The sequence below is a fragment of the Lepisma saccharinum genome, chromosome 9, assembly GCF_977018435.1.
Source record: "Lepisma saccharinum chromosome 9, izLepSacc3.1, whole genome shotgun sequence".
Lineage (NCBI taxonomy): Eukaryota > Metazoa > Arthropoda > Insecta > Zygentoma > Lepismatidae > Lepisma > Lepisma saccharinum.
Genome location: NC_139237.1, coordinates 64,419,062 through 64,435,686, shown reverse-complemented (window position 1 = coordinate 64,435,686; position 16,625 = coordinate 64,419,062). Strand labels below are relative to the sequence as shown.

The 16,625-nt window shown below is 39.0% G+C and overlaps 1 protein-coding gene across 1 annotated transcript in view; it reads right to left on the bottom strand.

Annotated features, from left to right (window-relative positions):
- The window catches only part of LOC145992084 (uncharacterized), a 38,893-nt gene that overhangs the window by 8,297 nt on the left and 13,971 nt on the right, over positions 1–16,625 (bottom strand). The window contains exons 5-8 of the mRNA XM_083128303.1: positions 15,022–15,193; positions 14,282–14,409; positions 13,083–13,315; positions 8,504–8,720 (exon numbers count right to left, since the gene is read on the bottom strand). Of these exons, the coding sequence (XP_082984429.1) occupies positions 8,504–8,720; positions 13,083–13,315; positions 14,282–14,409; positions 15,022–15,193 (750 nt within the window). The remainder of the gene's footprint in view (positions 1–8,503; positions 8,721–13,082; positions 13,316–14,281; positions 14,410–15,021; positions 15,194–16,625) is intronic.

The following is a 16,625-nucleotide window of genomic DNA, read 5'->3' as shown; positions in this document are numbered from 1 at the left end:
GTCCTCTTGTCCATTTCTAAAGTAATACTTTGATGCTCTAGTTTTAATAACGATTTCAATAGGCTGTAGGCCCGCAATCATGAGAAGAGCCAGGGTTGAGGTTGTTCTGAATGCACCCGTTAGGCGAAGTATCACTTTGCGTTGTGAAGATCTCAATCTGTTTTTAATGTACTGTTTACTGGTTTCCATGGCCCGCAGGGGCGAGCCATAGGAAATAATAGAATTATATATGGTAATGAGATATGTTTTTATGTGTGATAGTGGAAGGTTGTAGTTTGCTGAACTCAATGTGGCTAGACTGTTTATAGTTGTTTCGGCCTGGGTTGTTGCCAGGGCTATGTGTCTGTTAAAAAACATCTTCTCTTGAAGAGTAATGCCAAGGTATTAAGCTTCTCTTACTCTTTTTAAATTTCTTTCTCTGAGTTTGATTTGAGGGTTTCTTTGTAACTTCCCCTTAAGGATAATATAATGAGTCTTTTCCGAAGCTATTTTGAGTTTAGCATGATCACACCAATTGGATAGCATATTGATTGCAGTGGATGCTTTATCTTCGATTTCCCTTCTTGAGTTACCGGAAGTGAGCATGATAATGTCATCCGCATAAGCTATGATCTGGTCTATGTCTGGATGGTCTTGTAGTTTCATAAGCGCAGGCTCCAAGTTAGTATTCCAAAGCTCGGGTCCCAGAATGGAACCCTGAGGACAACCTTTTGACGTGATCTTACTCATTTGTAGATCCGGATATTTGATGCTAATTTTTCTGTTAGAGAAATAACTTTTCAGAAGTAGGAAGAGTGTACCTGGGCAGTTCATATTTTTAAGTGTTTGAAAAAGGCTGGGCCACCACAAGTTGTCAAATGCCCCGGCGATGTCCACCATGATTCCAATCATGTACTTGTTTGGATTGTTTTGTGTTGTAGACGATAGCAGGCGTAATGCATCGTCAGTGCATTTACCTTTCGTGAACCCAAATTGTATCCCTGATATGGGTTTGAGCAGGCGAAATTCTTTGAGTCTTTTTAGGATAAGTTTCTCGAAGAGTTTTCCCAAAACGTTGAGAAGGCATATTGGTCTGTATGAATTGACCCTGGTTTCATCTTTATTTGGATGTTTCTTGATGATTATTAAGTTTGCTTCCTTCCAGGTCTCTGGGAATATCTTCTGAACAAGGCACTCATTAAATAGTTGAGTAATGTAAGGCGTAAGTACTGGGGTGATTTCTTGTATTATTTCCACAGGAATTCCGTCTGGTCCCGGGGACTTCTTCATTTTCATGCTGCTTATTTCGTTTTCTACTTCCTGGGTAGTGAAAGGTAATATTGGTGATTCTGGATATGGCTGGTGATAGATTTTTCTTGTATCCTTATTTTCCTCGCTGTCGTTTTCAGGTTTGTCGTCTGGTATGAGATTCTTCATTAAGAAGTTGATGGTTTCTTCCAAGTCCTTTGTCATATTCGTGTTGTTCTCATCATTAATTAAGGTGGAAATGGTTTGCGGTTTTTTTATTTTGCCGGTAGCGATTTTATACGGGGTGCCCCATTTATTTATTTCCAGACGTTTTTCGATGAAGATATTCCATTGTTGTGTCTTATAATTTAGTAGCTCGGTTTCGTATTGCTTTTTTTTGGCACGGTAAATCTGGAGGTTGGCATTTCTGTATTGTGCGATGATGGATTTTTGATATAGTTTCCTGGCTTTTTGCATTTGTTTCTTAAGGTTGGTTAATTTCTTTCGCCATGGCTTCCTCTTCATTTTCCTTTGGTTATTTCTGGGTGATGAATTTTCAATTGCTTGTCTGATGTTTGCAGAGAGTTCCTCTGCGAGCGTGTTGAGTGATTTTTGTTGGTCCAATTGTTCAGGGATAATGAGCTTTTCTAGGAATTTTTGATGATCGATTTTTCTCCAGTTCAATATGTTCTCCTGGTTTGTCTGTTCAAGCTGATGTTGCCTGTAGATTAAGTCGAATAGTATTAAGTTGTGGTCGCTTGTTGTGGCGAGATCTATAACTTTCCAGTTTTGGACATCGCCCAAGGCCCTTGCATTCGTGAGTGTTAGATCAATGTTGCTTGAGGCGCCCGCCCTTCCCCTGTAGGTGGGGGGATGATCTGGCTGATTTTCGACTTGTAGGTTGTGCTCAGAAATGAATTCCTCCATGGCTACCCCCTTGGTGTCGGTTTCTTGGCTGTACCACCACGGAGAGGAGGAGTTCGTGTCAGCTGTGATTATGATCTTGTAGTTTTTGTACGCATTGCAGATCAGATCGATTTTTTCCAAATATGGGTCTATGTCATGGCTGAATTGAAAATAACTATTTATTAGGATCCAAGAACCATGCTCGGAAGATATTTGAGCGCAATTTATGTGTGTGTCACAAAATTGTGCTATTTTGGTGATTGTTAGATTTCTGTTTAGGTTAATTATTGCTGCCATGGTTTGATTGCGGTCCTGAATTGTGTGAACGTTGAGTGGTATGTAGGGAATTTTGTTTTTGGATGTGTATGGTTCTTGCATGAGAATTATGTCAATGTATTGCACTTTGCAGTAATTGATTGTTTCAAGTGTTGCAAGCTTGCTTCTTCTGGTGTTGATCTGTGCAACTCGTATCTTGTCGTTATCTATGAGTGCCGTACTAATTGGTGGCATCGGGGCCATTCGTTTGTAGCTATGAACTCCATTCTCCCGTGTGCCCTTACAAAGTCCGCGTAAACATCGTCAAGTACCAGGGACTCTCCGCGACGTCCGAAAGCTGTCTCGGTTAGCCGGAGCAGCTCCTCTGTGTCGGTAGGAAGGTTGTAAGTTTTTAACGTTATCCTGTCCACTGCTTCTGGTATGGGGAAGGTAATAGTTTTACCCTTGCTATGCTTCTTCCTGACTAGTAGTCTCAGTGCAGTAATGAGAATATCTCTCTCTTCTAGGCGTGAAAGTTTCAAGTTGTGTTCGAAGTTTCTATATATTAGGTACGGATCCGAGGGATGGGATGAGTGTTCTGGCGAGGGTGATGGAGGTTCCGAGTCAGTATCGAGATCGGTGTCATATAAGTCAAGTGTGTCTTCTGCAGTGAGTTCAATTTTCTTGAAAGTGAGAGGGGTGTGAGATGATGTGTCAGATGTAGGTGTTCGTGTCAGAGCGGGTTTTATTACCTCAATTGGGGCAGAAGGTGTTGGAAAAGGGTCATTGAGAATGGAATGGGTGTTTGTAGTGAATTTTATATTCTCCGATAGGTTGGACGGTTCAGTAGAGAGGTCGAGAAGGGTTGGGGGATTGAAGTATGTGCTATATGGGTACATGAAGGGGGGAGCTTCTGGGTTTAGCGTGGAAGAGTTTACTAACTCGATTGCTTTTTTTAGTCGGTATGCTGCCGCTCTTTTAGCGTTTCTTTTTCTTCTACTTGGTGGATTTCTTTTCCGTTTTGTTTTAGGGGTGTTCTCCATAGTCTGTCTTGTCCACTAGTCTTTGCCACATGAGGGTGTATGTTGGGCAGTCTTTGTTGTCTTTACTATTGCATGTTTTGTTCCTGTTTTTACATGGAATGCATGTTTTCGGTTGGTTTTTTTATCACAGTGTTGGCGTTCATGATACTCATTTCCACAATGGGTGCACAAGGGTTTGTTTTTGCAGTATTTTGCTACGTGGCCCAGATCTCCACATTTCAGGCAACGTGCAACCACGATATAATCTTTGATGAAAAGAGATAGGAACGGTAAATATACGTTTTCTGTGCGAAGAAGGATTTTTCTAATTTTACTTGTGGTTTGTACAACTAGATGTACTGTGTTGCTGTTACAGGGTCCTGTTTTAAATCTCACATTGAAATCATTTGTGTATTCTTCATATGGAATTGATTCTTGGAGATTAAGGCTGTAAAATTCTGTGTAAAATTCCTCTGGGTCTTTATTGGCCGGAACGTCATATATGATCAGAAGTGGATCCTTTTTTCGAGGGTTTTCTACTTTGATGTTGTGTTTAGGAAGATCTTTATTATTAATTAATTTCTCGGCTCCTTCTCTGGAAGCTGTTTCCACTATCACCATTTGATTTGTGGTTCTTATGCTTTTGATTTTGATATTTTCCCTCAGTGGATTTACTGTGGTGGTCAAGATTTCCTGTATCTTCTTAGCACTCATTTTCCTATCTTTGTCGGACATAAAGACAGTGTGCTTTACGGTAGATGTGGCTTTCTGTATTTGTTGTTGTTTGTCGGGTTTTTTTGTTGATACAACCTGGGAGTATAATACGTCTTCTCTAGGGGTTGCAGATTGGACATGGTGATTTCTATCTTGAAGGATTTTATTTACGGCGTTGAGTGATTTGTTCTCCGACACTGTTTCTTCATGTACTTGTTCTAATTTGCTCATCAGTTCTAAGAGGATGGATTTTCTTTCTTCTGATATGTTTTTATCTTTAGCGACGAGGGTAGTAATTTCTAATACCAGTTTTCTGTGCATCTCTAGCTTGATAGTCTGAGAAACGGGAACACTGTCTATTGAAGATACGCCAGTCGCATTGGAGTTTGATGTCTGAACGTTGGTGCCTGGTGTCTGGGAGGAAGGGGTGTCTGAGGGGCTGAAGGGGTTTGCAGGTGACGGGTTGAATGACTTTTTCCAGTGGTCCTGGGGCTGTTGTAGGGGCGAATCAGGCTTCCTTTTTGTCAGAGGTGAAGGTGGGGGGGAATGACGGACAGGGCCACCCTGTTCGAAACCAAAGTGAGTGTTTTGCTTGGGGGTAGAATTTTTGTTGATGGATCGAGTGCGTGTGCCAAGCAGACTTCTTCATGCGTAAAAGTGCTCCATAAAAAATCGACAAAATATGTGGTAATTAGTGAGTGTTAGTGTAAGTGAAGGAGCATGCGGTAGTGTAAGGTGTGCCTTGGGTCGCAGGACACCCCCACAATCTGTTCCGGTAAGTACTTTCTCAAACACTGCCAAAATAGTAATCGTGTGCACTCTCCATATATTTCTTATGGAGAATACTGTTGCCCGCAGATGAACGCAAAAGACACCCCCTGCAGCTCACCCAAGGAGTAGTTTGCTTTGCTCACCCCCAAACGCTCACGTAAGAAGGACCAATCTTGATCTGAAAATAAACTAAAAGTGAATTCACCCTTAAGCAAAATAACTGTTGCGAAACAAACATCCCCATGCTATCCTTACGCAGCCACGTCAGTTAAGCCTAACGGATGTCAGTGGTATAAATAACAACCAGACACAGACAACCCAAACTCAGTTAGCTTGGTTAATAAACATAGTAGTTTTATGAGAAGCCTGATTGACATTCTGAGACTCCCAGAACCGAATTCAATACAGTAGTTCCAGTTTTATTTGACAAATACAACTGCTACGACACGGCGTAATTCTTGGCTAGAGGGGTCTGTGCATTGCCGGGGCGCGACGTCATTCTCACTCACTCAGCTGTTACAAAGGACATTCACATAGCGTGACGTCACTCGAGAGTATGAAGTCCATTCCAATACTATACAATACGCGTCAGTTCTCGTAGCACCGGGCAACCTGTGTTTGCGACCGTGCGATTGCAGTTAACGGCCACTCTCCGTCTATTGGCTTCTTTAATCCAGATTTCATCAGTGCGCACAACTTGGACTACTGTTGGTGTTCCTCATGGCTCCTACCGGTGGCGCCACACCCAAAATCAAACCTATAGGGACAGGTGGATAGGTCACGGTGGACTAACTCCTTGGCCACCCCAATCGCCGGATCTAACTCCTCTTGACTTTTTCATATGGGGCCACATGAAGAGTCTTGTTTATGAGACTTCTGTAGTGTAGGTAATTTTGAGCGTGTGTATGCAAACATCCTTCAGAGGTACACTGTTTGCATTGAACTTCAGGGTCGCCACATTGAGCAGCTCTTGTAGTGATGCAGGTAAAGTGGGAGATGTGAAATTATGTGATCTTGTCATCTCTGTAGTACCAAAACTATATGTTTCCGGACATGGGTTCCTTGTCAAAACTTTATCTACTAAGTCCCCTCTACAACCCCTAGAAGTGTGTAAGAGGAATTCTGAATTACCCTGTATATTTGCCCAGACGATGAGAACATAACTATCACTGTAGGTAAGATTATGTTACCTGTAGTAAAAACAAAATAGTAGTAGAAGAGGATGAAGATGAAAAAGATTAAGAAGAAAGAGAATACAAGATAGATGAAAGAAAAGTTGTCTGCTCTTGTGTGGTGCAGTTCGTGTGTTATAGAAAACTGCAATGTGACTCATACATGAGGTTTGTGAGGCATGGACATTGAGTTGCACTGTTCCAAAGACTTCCATGTTAGAAAGGTTCATTCTGCATGAACCTGAAGTACATACATACCAACATGCTAGCTACATATTATTGTATTTTTGTTTTATTGTATAATTGTTTTTGTGCATTATTTACATTTGTCATGGAATATAAAAGTAATTCTATAAAAAAAATACTGCATAAAAGAGGGAGGCAGGAAAACACTGTTTTATTTTGGTTAATTTTGTTCAACGGAATTCTGCTAAAAAAAAAAAGCTACATTTTCCAGTAGTGACTTTTTCAGAAAATTCCACACTTAAGAGATTAAGCACACTTCCTCAAGAAGCAAATTGATCTTATTTTTTTCCCTCTGATTTTCTCTTTATCAATTGAAACAGGTTTTTTTAAATACAAATTATGTGATACCACAGGAAAAATAGGTAGCCTGCCACTGCTCTCTCTGTATTTGTTCCCTTGCCTATTCAAATATTCACTATGCATCATCACAATTAGAATCGGTGATCAACATCCAGAAAAGTTTTTTTCTGCCCTGCAGGCAGCAACACTGGGAAAATACAGGGTATACACAAATGCGGTTATAAATGTCAATAAAAATTTTATTTTTCAACTTACAATTTTAACTTGCATATCAAAACCAGGACAGTTTCCGCCTCTAACAGTGTTTGCTGCAACCACGTAAATTGAAAAAAAAATAATTTTATTGACATTTATAACCGCACCATTCATTTGTGTATACCCTGTACTTTCTTTCTCTCAAATGCATTATATACATCAGTAAGACATTACTGTTGCATACCACATACAACTGGCAATAACAGTTGGGCTGAAAAGTTCGTAGGCTGACTCATAGATGGCGTTACTAGAATTAAATCCATGTGATTTTTACTTAGTACTAACCTTCAAAAGATACGTGTATAAATTTCACAGCTGCCGGATAATTAGTTCGTGAGATATAGCATTGTGAGTGAAGCAGCTTTTGTTATTGTGAAAAAATGGATAAAAAAGAATTTCGTGTGTTAATAAAGCATTTCTTTTTGGCGAAAAAAATACTGTTGAAGCCAAGGCTTGGCTTGATAAACATTATTCGGACTCTGCACCAGGAAAATCAACCGTTGAGAAGTGGTTTGCTAAATTTAAACGAGGCGAAATGAGCATCGAAGACGATGCACGCAGTGGACGCCCCAAAGAGGCTGTTACTGACGAAAACATCTAAAAAGTCCACAAAATAATTTTAAATGATCGTAAAGTGAAGTTGATCGAGATAGCTGAGACTTTAAAAATATCAAAGGAACGTGTTGGACATATTGTGCATGAATATTTGAACATGCGAAAGCTGTGTGCAAAATGGGTGCCGCACGTGCTCACAATCGATCAAAAGCAACAACGTTTTGATGATTCGGAGCAATGTTTAGCGATATTCAACCGTAATAAACACGAATTTTTCCGTCGATATATTACAATGGATGAAACATGGCTCCATAACTACACTCCAGAGTCCAATCGACAGTCAGCCGAGTGGACTGCACGTGATGAACCGAATCCAAAGCGTGGAAAGACGCAACAGTCTGCTGGCAAGGTTATGGCATCAGTATTCTGGGATGCGCATGGTATTATATTCATCGATTACCTCAAAAAGGGCCAGACCATCAACAGCGATTATTACATAGCGTTGTTGGAGCGTTTAAAGGATGAAATCACGAAAAAACGGTCCCATTTGAAGAAGAAAAAAGTGCTGTTTCATCAAGACAATGCACCGTGTCACAAATCAATGAAAACGATGGCAAAATTATATGAATTAGACTACGAATTGCTTCCCCATCCACCATATTCTCCAGATCTGGCCCCCAGTGACTTTTTCGTTTGCAGACCTTAAAAGAATGCTCGCTGGAAAGAAATTTAGCACTGATGAAGAGGTAATCGCCGAAACTGAGGCCTATTTTGAGGCTAAAGAGAAATCGTACTATAAAAATGGCATCAAAAAATTGTATGACCGCTATAATCGTTGTATCGCGCTCGAAGGCAACTATATTGAATAATAAAATTGAATTTTGTCAAAAAAATATTTTTTACTATGTTAGCCTACGAACTTTTCAGCCCAACTGTTAAATAAATAAAAATGATTAAGATTCAGTGAGATTTGTCAATTTCAAAAATCACAGATGAAGTTCGGTAATTTCATTTCCAAATATCCCTATCTTGTACTTTTCCCCCTAAATATGCAGATACTATTACTATAAAAGTACTTACACTTGCCAGCATCACTGACAGAATCCCAGGCCCACAACCAATGTCCAACAGAGTCATCCTCAAGTTAGGTTTAACAAGGTTATCAATTGCTTGAAGTAAGATTTCTGCTGTAGAAGTGCAGGACTCAAAATTTGAGAAAGGCGATATCTGATACTTCCTCCCAAGTACCTTCTCCTCAATGTGTTTCTTTCCCATCAAGTGTGTTCGTTGTATACTTCTGCAAATATAATAATAAAAATTGTAAAATATTTCATGTTTTGCATTGTTAACATGAATGGTTTCCCTACATGCACCTGGCCTGAAATGTTCAAATGTTGTCTTTCCTTCTCAAGGGGGGGGGGAAGTGTTCCCATGCAGTGACAGCACCAGATGGAGGGCAAGAGTGCATGCCGTCAATCTGTCCCCCCTCAATAAAGTAGAAAAAATAGGTTAAAAATATGCCACTTTAGTCCCAATTACTGTCCTACGCAGGAAAGAGTTCACAGTTAACCCCCCCTCTTTTACCCCTCGATTGCCATTTTTGTCTTTCAATAACTTTTAAAATAAAAGTTAAAAACGGTAATTACCAAATGTTTTACAATGTATCCCACCCACCACCTTAGAATACTATGTAACAGGGATGAGCCGATATGAAATTCTGGCCGATACCGATAACCAATATTCTACCGATCCGATATAAAATTCCAAATGGTCCTTGAAGAACCTGATTGGTTCATTGATCTTCTTTATAAATGTTTGTTTTCAGTGCGAAAGAAGTTGCATATTTAGACAGTAGGGCATGGAGATTTTTAAAAGTAGGGCATGGAGATTATTCTTAAAAATCATAACAAAATAGCAGAATTTTGCACTAAATTTTAAGATATTTTTAGATATGTCAGATCAGTAAAATAATCGGTAATTTTACCGATATGCCTATATTGGCCGATGCCGATAAAGTACCGATCTGTCCCATTCCTACTATTTTTACAATTCCAACCCTCTCCAAAAAAAAATCATGCTTACGCTAATGGTTCAAATAAGCATTTTTGTATGCTATTTAGTGGTACTGTATTATATGTGCCCAAGAAAATAGTCTCACCCCTCCTCTGCCTCCCCACTTGTTTTTTCTGACACCCTCACAGACCACCACCCTCTCAAATGTGAATTTGCATGCACTAGAAATTTTGCAAAAGTGAATGAAATTATGACAAAATAAATAATTACTTGCACAAACATTATGGATGGAGAAATACAGATGATGTACCAACATAAAATAGCACACATTCCACCGTTAATTAAAATATGTAACCAGTTGAGTGCAATGGGTTTTCACCGTAATTATTAACCACTTCAAATACCATAAAATTTCAAACAAAAATGTGCTATTTAATGAAATAAAGTTCTTGTTCCATAATTGTTGCCATTAGTAAAATATGAGCTACAAAAAACATAAGTTGTTGTAGCATAATTTTAGTGACTTTCATCATGCAAACATTTAAACTAAATTCCTTACTTGTGGTTTTTCCTCACTAAAACTATCTCAAAATATTTAATAGCATAATTTGTGGTTAGTACATATCTTGATGATTTTTGTTTGAAGTCCACTTCAGGCACAGTAAGGCTAATCGGGACCAGTGGCGAAGCATCCTGTGAGGCCAGGAGGCCGGGCCTACCCACGCCATTACTCTTTTAAAGGTGTATTTACTTATTTCGTCAAAACATATGTAATGCAATGGAAAAGTTTGGAATTTTCATTTATGATAATTACATAAAAATTCTAACCCTGTCCAGTATATGAAGTTTCCACGGAGTGAGGCACATTTGCTGGGGCCTCTTCTCTTCACATTCCGTCCTACGGTCATATATGCGGGAAGTCTAATCTTACGAGTAATGTACGTATGCTTATAACGTGCTCCTGAGGCCGGTCTCGCGGTGTTACCCACTAGGACGAACAGAATATCAGCAACACTGCATTTCCGCCAGGGTTGGAAATTTGTGGTGTACCAGCATTTTTTATAAACATTAGCCTGTGTTCGTGCAGAGAGACTTCTATTTCATTGTACATTCTCCATATTTTGTACGAAACTTAGGTTCTCCTTCCTTTCATCGACAAGTGTAAGTGAAATTCAAATTACGGAGTACTGTAGTTCTGACTTCGTTTTCTGGTCAGACTGCTGATGGTCTTGTTGATTCACCCAACACCGTAGCGTAAACAGAAAGTCTAAAGAACTTATATTTGTAAAGTAAGTCTTCAAACCAAATTACGTAAATTAAAATGATAGTTACGCCTGATATTTACAAAGTAGTTTTACTTTCACTGGGAATAGAATAATTTATTTTTATCATGAACGGGGATTCCCTCGCTCGTTCTCTCTTTGTGAAAACTTGCCTCCTGCTCAGGATGCTACAAGGGAGCGTGGCTCGGAGCACGAGGTTCGTGTCGGTAGAGCTGTGTTTGTGATTCGTGTCTTGTGCAGCGATCAGATTTATGCAAGGAAGTGCTGGACTGAAATGCAAGAACAATCGAGTTCTTAATTGAGTGAAGATGTAATCATCGGTAAGGTAGGACCCACTTTTGGCCTTTCATGTTTCCTTCTTATAACAATCATTTCTAAAATGTTTTCAACTATATTTTCCTTTGTAAGTAGCAGTGGCAAGTGACAGCAAAATATTTTTAAAAAAATATTAAAAGTTGTAGAAACGTTATTTAATGCGTTAACACTGTCGTCGAATAGATATTACAAGCAGACATTTTTTTATGCAGCCGACACAAGCGAAGAGGTAGGCAGTTTCGTTTACCCTGAACGGATAACAACAGAAGAGGGCGGAGAATTAGAGTACAATGCAAGGGAAGACTTTTTTGGGGGGGTTTAGGACAAAGAGTGTTGTGTTATGGGGTTATTGCGTGGGCCATGTCTGTTTCAGGTCTGGCGGAACAGGCCAGTGTTGTCACATTGGATTGGCAGAAAAGAGCTACATTGCGCCTAAAAATTGGGATTCTATTCTCTCAAGCAACTACATTTATTATAGATAGGCTGGTGGCCGCAGTGGCTCAGTCGGTAACGCATCTGACTACCATGCTCAAGGTTCCGGGTTCGATCCCCGGCCGGTTCAAATCCGGGAACTTTTCTAACGATGGAAGCGGCCCCGGTGCCCACCCAGCGTCGAATAACATGGGTACCTGGGGGAAACCCTGGGGGGTAAAGGCGGTCAGGGGCATGATGCTGATCACATCACCCCCACTCACGACCGGATCAAGAAAGTGTGGGGCGTTACCCCCACACCCCCTATACGCCTTCATGGCATGGTGCTATGCACAGGGGAACACTTTACCTTTTACCTTTTTTAATTACATTTATTATAACCTGTTTATATGGTACATAGTAACCTGTTGTGTTGCCGGGTCCCAAACAAGGATCCTATGTTCTATTATCACGTAAAGGTGTCTACTAACACAAGGGGTAGAACAAACTAGGATGCGAAGTATACATACTGGAGAGAGGTCACCTTTACTTATGTTTTTTCGAAAGCTCCGTAGTCGTCATCCTAACACATTACGAAGTCAGGTGACTTAATTGTGGTCATGACAATGTTTCCTGATCATCTTTAATTCATTCTCCATACATTCTCATTGTCACAATTAGCACAGAGCAGAACAAATGAGACGAAAATATTCAAAATTTAAATTATGTTTACTTGCACATACAGGTGTCAGAAATTCATTTATCTAGAAAGCCAAGACTGGAATTAACTACAACCATTCCTTTAGTTAGATAACAGATAACAATGGTGTTTTCCTCGGTGCGAGGAAGTCTTGCTAAAAAAAACTAAGTTGGCAGCAATAGAACATACCAAACTGACAGTCGTTGAAAGTGGGGGATTCTGTCGTCTGCTCACGGCACAAACGTCAGACTGACCCGAAAATTATTGGGTTCTTCTAGCCCTTTTCACCTCAATTGCAAATAAATGTAGGAAAAAGTGATGAAGAATTGACAACAGGGCTCGAGCACTATTCGTTGAATTTTCGCAATGTCTCATGATTGGTAGTTCTTTCTGGAGGTGTGTGCATAAATCAGGGGTTGAAAAAATACAAACAAATAAAAAACCAGAAGTGAACAAAAATCTAGATCGATGACATCTGGTGGGTGGGAGGAGAACGTCTAAGACATAATTATCGTACTGATGGCTGGCAACAACACTTTTGAAAACGTCACGCCACTGGCAAGTAAAGAAGCGGTCTGGAGAGACATTGAACCACTCTCCATGACATAGCCCCCCCCCCCCCTTTCTTTTTACAAATTTAAGCAACATGGAAATTATCGTACTTCTGTGCCTACCCTGCTAGGAACTCTACGCTTCGCCACTGATCGGGACTGGATGTACAGTTTAAAGTGGGATCCGAACCACTATGAGCCTCACCAAGTATCGAACCTGGAACCCCTTGACTACAAGACGACGACGTTAACCCTATGCAAATGGGGAGGCCCCAGCACATATCTTAAAATTATTGATATTATTGGTTGTACATTTTGCAATATACATGTAATTGCTTTAAAAGGCAATGTTACAAACAAGGATTCAGTGCAAATTCACTACATACCCTTTTGTATTGCAAACAAAGTAGAGGGATGCAACATTCAAATGTTGTAACAAAACTTTCTCCTCAAATAATGTCTTCAAGTTTTTCTTCGCATCATCAACAAATTTTCGAGTCACGGAGGAATTTGTGGTCTCCACAATGATCATTAACTCTGCAGTATGAGAGGATCTGATGATTAAATTGCCCCAAAAATTCATGTTCAATGTCTGATGTTGAAGGTATTCTTCAAATACCTGCAAAAAAAAATAGTAAAAAATCAATTAATCATATTCTCTATTAGATATGAAAATTCACTATCTATCAATTGACACCTCCCATGCACACACGCAAACAAAAAAGGCAGCAGTGTACACAAAAATTTAATATGCAATATGGCAATGAAAACATTAACATTTATACTCCTCACAAAAAGTTTGAAATATTGTTATGTTAGACGGCCTTGGAATGCAACAACACATGGTAACTGTCTGGTGGATGGTTTAGTCTTTTCGTTGACATATGCCACCATGCCTATCACCTATTGCCTAATATAATAATATTCCAAACTTGTTGTGTCTAATATAACAATGTTCTAAACTTTTTGTGAGGAGTGTATAACCATACTGAAAGTGTTTCATTTTTTGTACCATTATTCACTTCGTTCATTGATAATTAATATAATAACAATAATTTGTGCTTCGAATTTCATAGAATCAGGCCTTCCTGATGGTGCAGTGGTAGGATTGTCACTTGTAATCAAGTGGTCTCGGGGTCCGATACCCGGTGGACACACATAGTGGTTCGGATTCCACTTTAAACTCTAATTCCAGTCCTGATTATCCTTAATGTGCATAAAGTGGATTTGAAACACCAAATCAATCAATAAATCCATCAATCACATTTCATATAATCATTTCAATTATTTCATGATTCACTTATGTGTGAAGTCTTTTTATTGTGTTTCTCAAATGAATCATGATTCATTTTCTTAACCATGTTGTTCTGTGATGAACATGTGTTTCCAAACTGTTATATCAGTTATTTTTTTATTACAGGAATATGAAAGACACTGGAATTCTGATAATGATATACCACAAAGACATTTCTTTGGCATATCAATATTTTTCCACAGTCCTAGCTGGTAATGGCTAATTTGGAAATAATGCAAAAGATGAAATAAATTCAATTATATGCAACCGGGGAGAAAAAGAAACACCTACCTTAGCTGCTTCCTTGAAAGTTTCAGGAAGTTCTTGTGCACAGTGTTCACACTGACCGATTGCTGCACTTCCATTTCCGTCACATTGGCAGTATCTTAATACAGGCTTGAACTTCTGGTCCTCATACCCTACCATTAAATATTCACATCACAGTTGAACCATAGAGACAGTGAAAATAAGATTTCTTTATTCATTCAAGATTCATGCACAATGCATGCAATGAAATAACATAAAATGATGTACTAAATGATGCATGTTCTTGAATTGAAATATGTTAAAAAGCACATTTAAAGAAAAGGAATTAGATCCACATCCTGTACTTAGACCCAAAAATCCTTGTGTCCCAAAGCCATCTGATATTAAACACTAATTTATAAAGATGTACTTTTAAGTTTTTATTATTTTAATTTCATATTTTTACATAAATACATATGTGTCTTTGTCAATAGAAAGAATGATTTAAAACTGTAACAAGAAATTGCAAGACTCAGGACTGAAACGACAGATAACAGAAATCCATGGGGGAAAAATGAGTGTTTAATTGTACAATTACTAGCATTGAATGTACAAAAGTTACTCATGAAATCAAATTATTTATTTCATTATAAGTATTAATACAAACAATTTCTTCCAAATTTATTTACAGATTATTATTAGGTTGCCTGAACATTAAAATAGCAGCTACAATATATATATTTCATGTACAGAAATATTCTGATTTTAAAAGTATGCATACTTACCCACTGTAAATGTACATCTGTTCTTGTAACCGGAAGAAACAGGTGCCTTTTGGAAGGCAAGGATCTGTGGTGCTGGGTAAGCCATTTCAGCATTCTTTATGGTAGAAGAGCCACGCAGTTTCAGCACAAGTGCTTGGAACTCATCCATAACATCCTTCGCCTTCCTCTCTACCTAGAAACGAAAACAACAATAGTAATTCAATTGCACTAATTTCATGTGGTGTGTCTTAGGGAGAATTCACACCAAAGAAACACGTGACACGCAACATGCGACAGGCAACACAAAACACGTGTCGCTTGCAAGCCAACACTCAGTAATCAATGCAACCTTTCGAACTGAAGAGACACGGCAAGATGCACGTGTCGCTTACGTGCCTCTCGGACTGTGCCGTTTTCTCAATACCGTGCATTGTATTGCTTCAGTTTGTTGTTCGCACATGAGCAGCAAATGCTTCATTCCAAGGAGCTGTATTTAGACTCTAGAAGAGAGCCCAACCTGCATTATGTTTGATCCTCTAATTTGTTGATATAATAAAGTATCGATATGTACAATGTTTTAAGATTTAAACACAACGTTCATTTCGCTTTATCAAGTTTTTTGATGCAGTTATCTATCGGCTGTACATTGCCTTCAACATCGTGAAAAGAGGCCATTTACCTGACTGCTTTTATTTGAAAAAGTCAGCTTGTGGAGGCACTTTAGTCCAAAATATATTAGTCAACAAGGTAAAGTACTCTAGTGCATTGTTTTTCAACCACCGGGCCGCGACCCGATACCGTGCCCTCGTATCAACTACACTGAGCTGTGAAATGTTCTGCTGAAACTGGTTGACAACTATCATAATCCCAATATCATATTTGAGTTGTGAGTTTTCGTTTTTTAAGTCCATTTTATGCACAAATAGACTAATCACAACTGGATCTGCCCGGTGCCTCCCCGGTTATCGAACCCGGGATCACTTAATTACAAGGAGACGACGCTACCACTTTGTCTTCCATATTTTTATATTTGTCAACAATCCTACACACGTAATCAAACTATTATTACTCTTATGATTATGCTAGAATTCATTTATCAATATTTAATTTCATAGGTACATGTTAATTCATGCATAAAATCTTCAATACTGTAAAGATTTACGAGGAAAATTCTTCGGCTAAGGGCATTGACTTAAAAGAAATACCGTGATATGGTTTCAAGAAGGTTGAGAACCATTTCTCTAGTGTTTAGGTATTCGCTTTATTCAGGCTGAAAAGTCTAGCATATACAGTTTGATTTCAGTGCATATTATTTCTCAGTTTTCTCGTGCACAACATGCCTCTCCCAAGTTTCAATAACTTGCACAAATTTTACAACGCAGTTTACATGTAACAATGTCTCTTGTTACGTTATTTTCAGGTGAGTAATAAACTGATTAATGCAATTATATCTGTACCATCATACAAACTGAGCAAAGAAACCAAGTGTCGCTTGCCGCGTGCATCTTGTCTCTTCGGTGTGAAACACTCGTGTTGCATGTCGCGTGTTTCTTCGGTGTGAATTCTCCCGTAAAGAAAGCTTTTGTTTTTGCCACAAATTCACTTCTGGGAATTTTCCGCACACT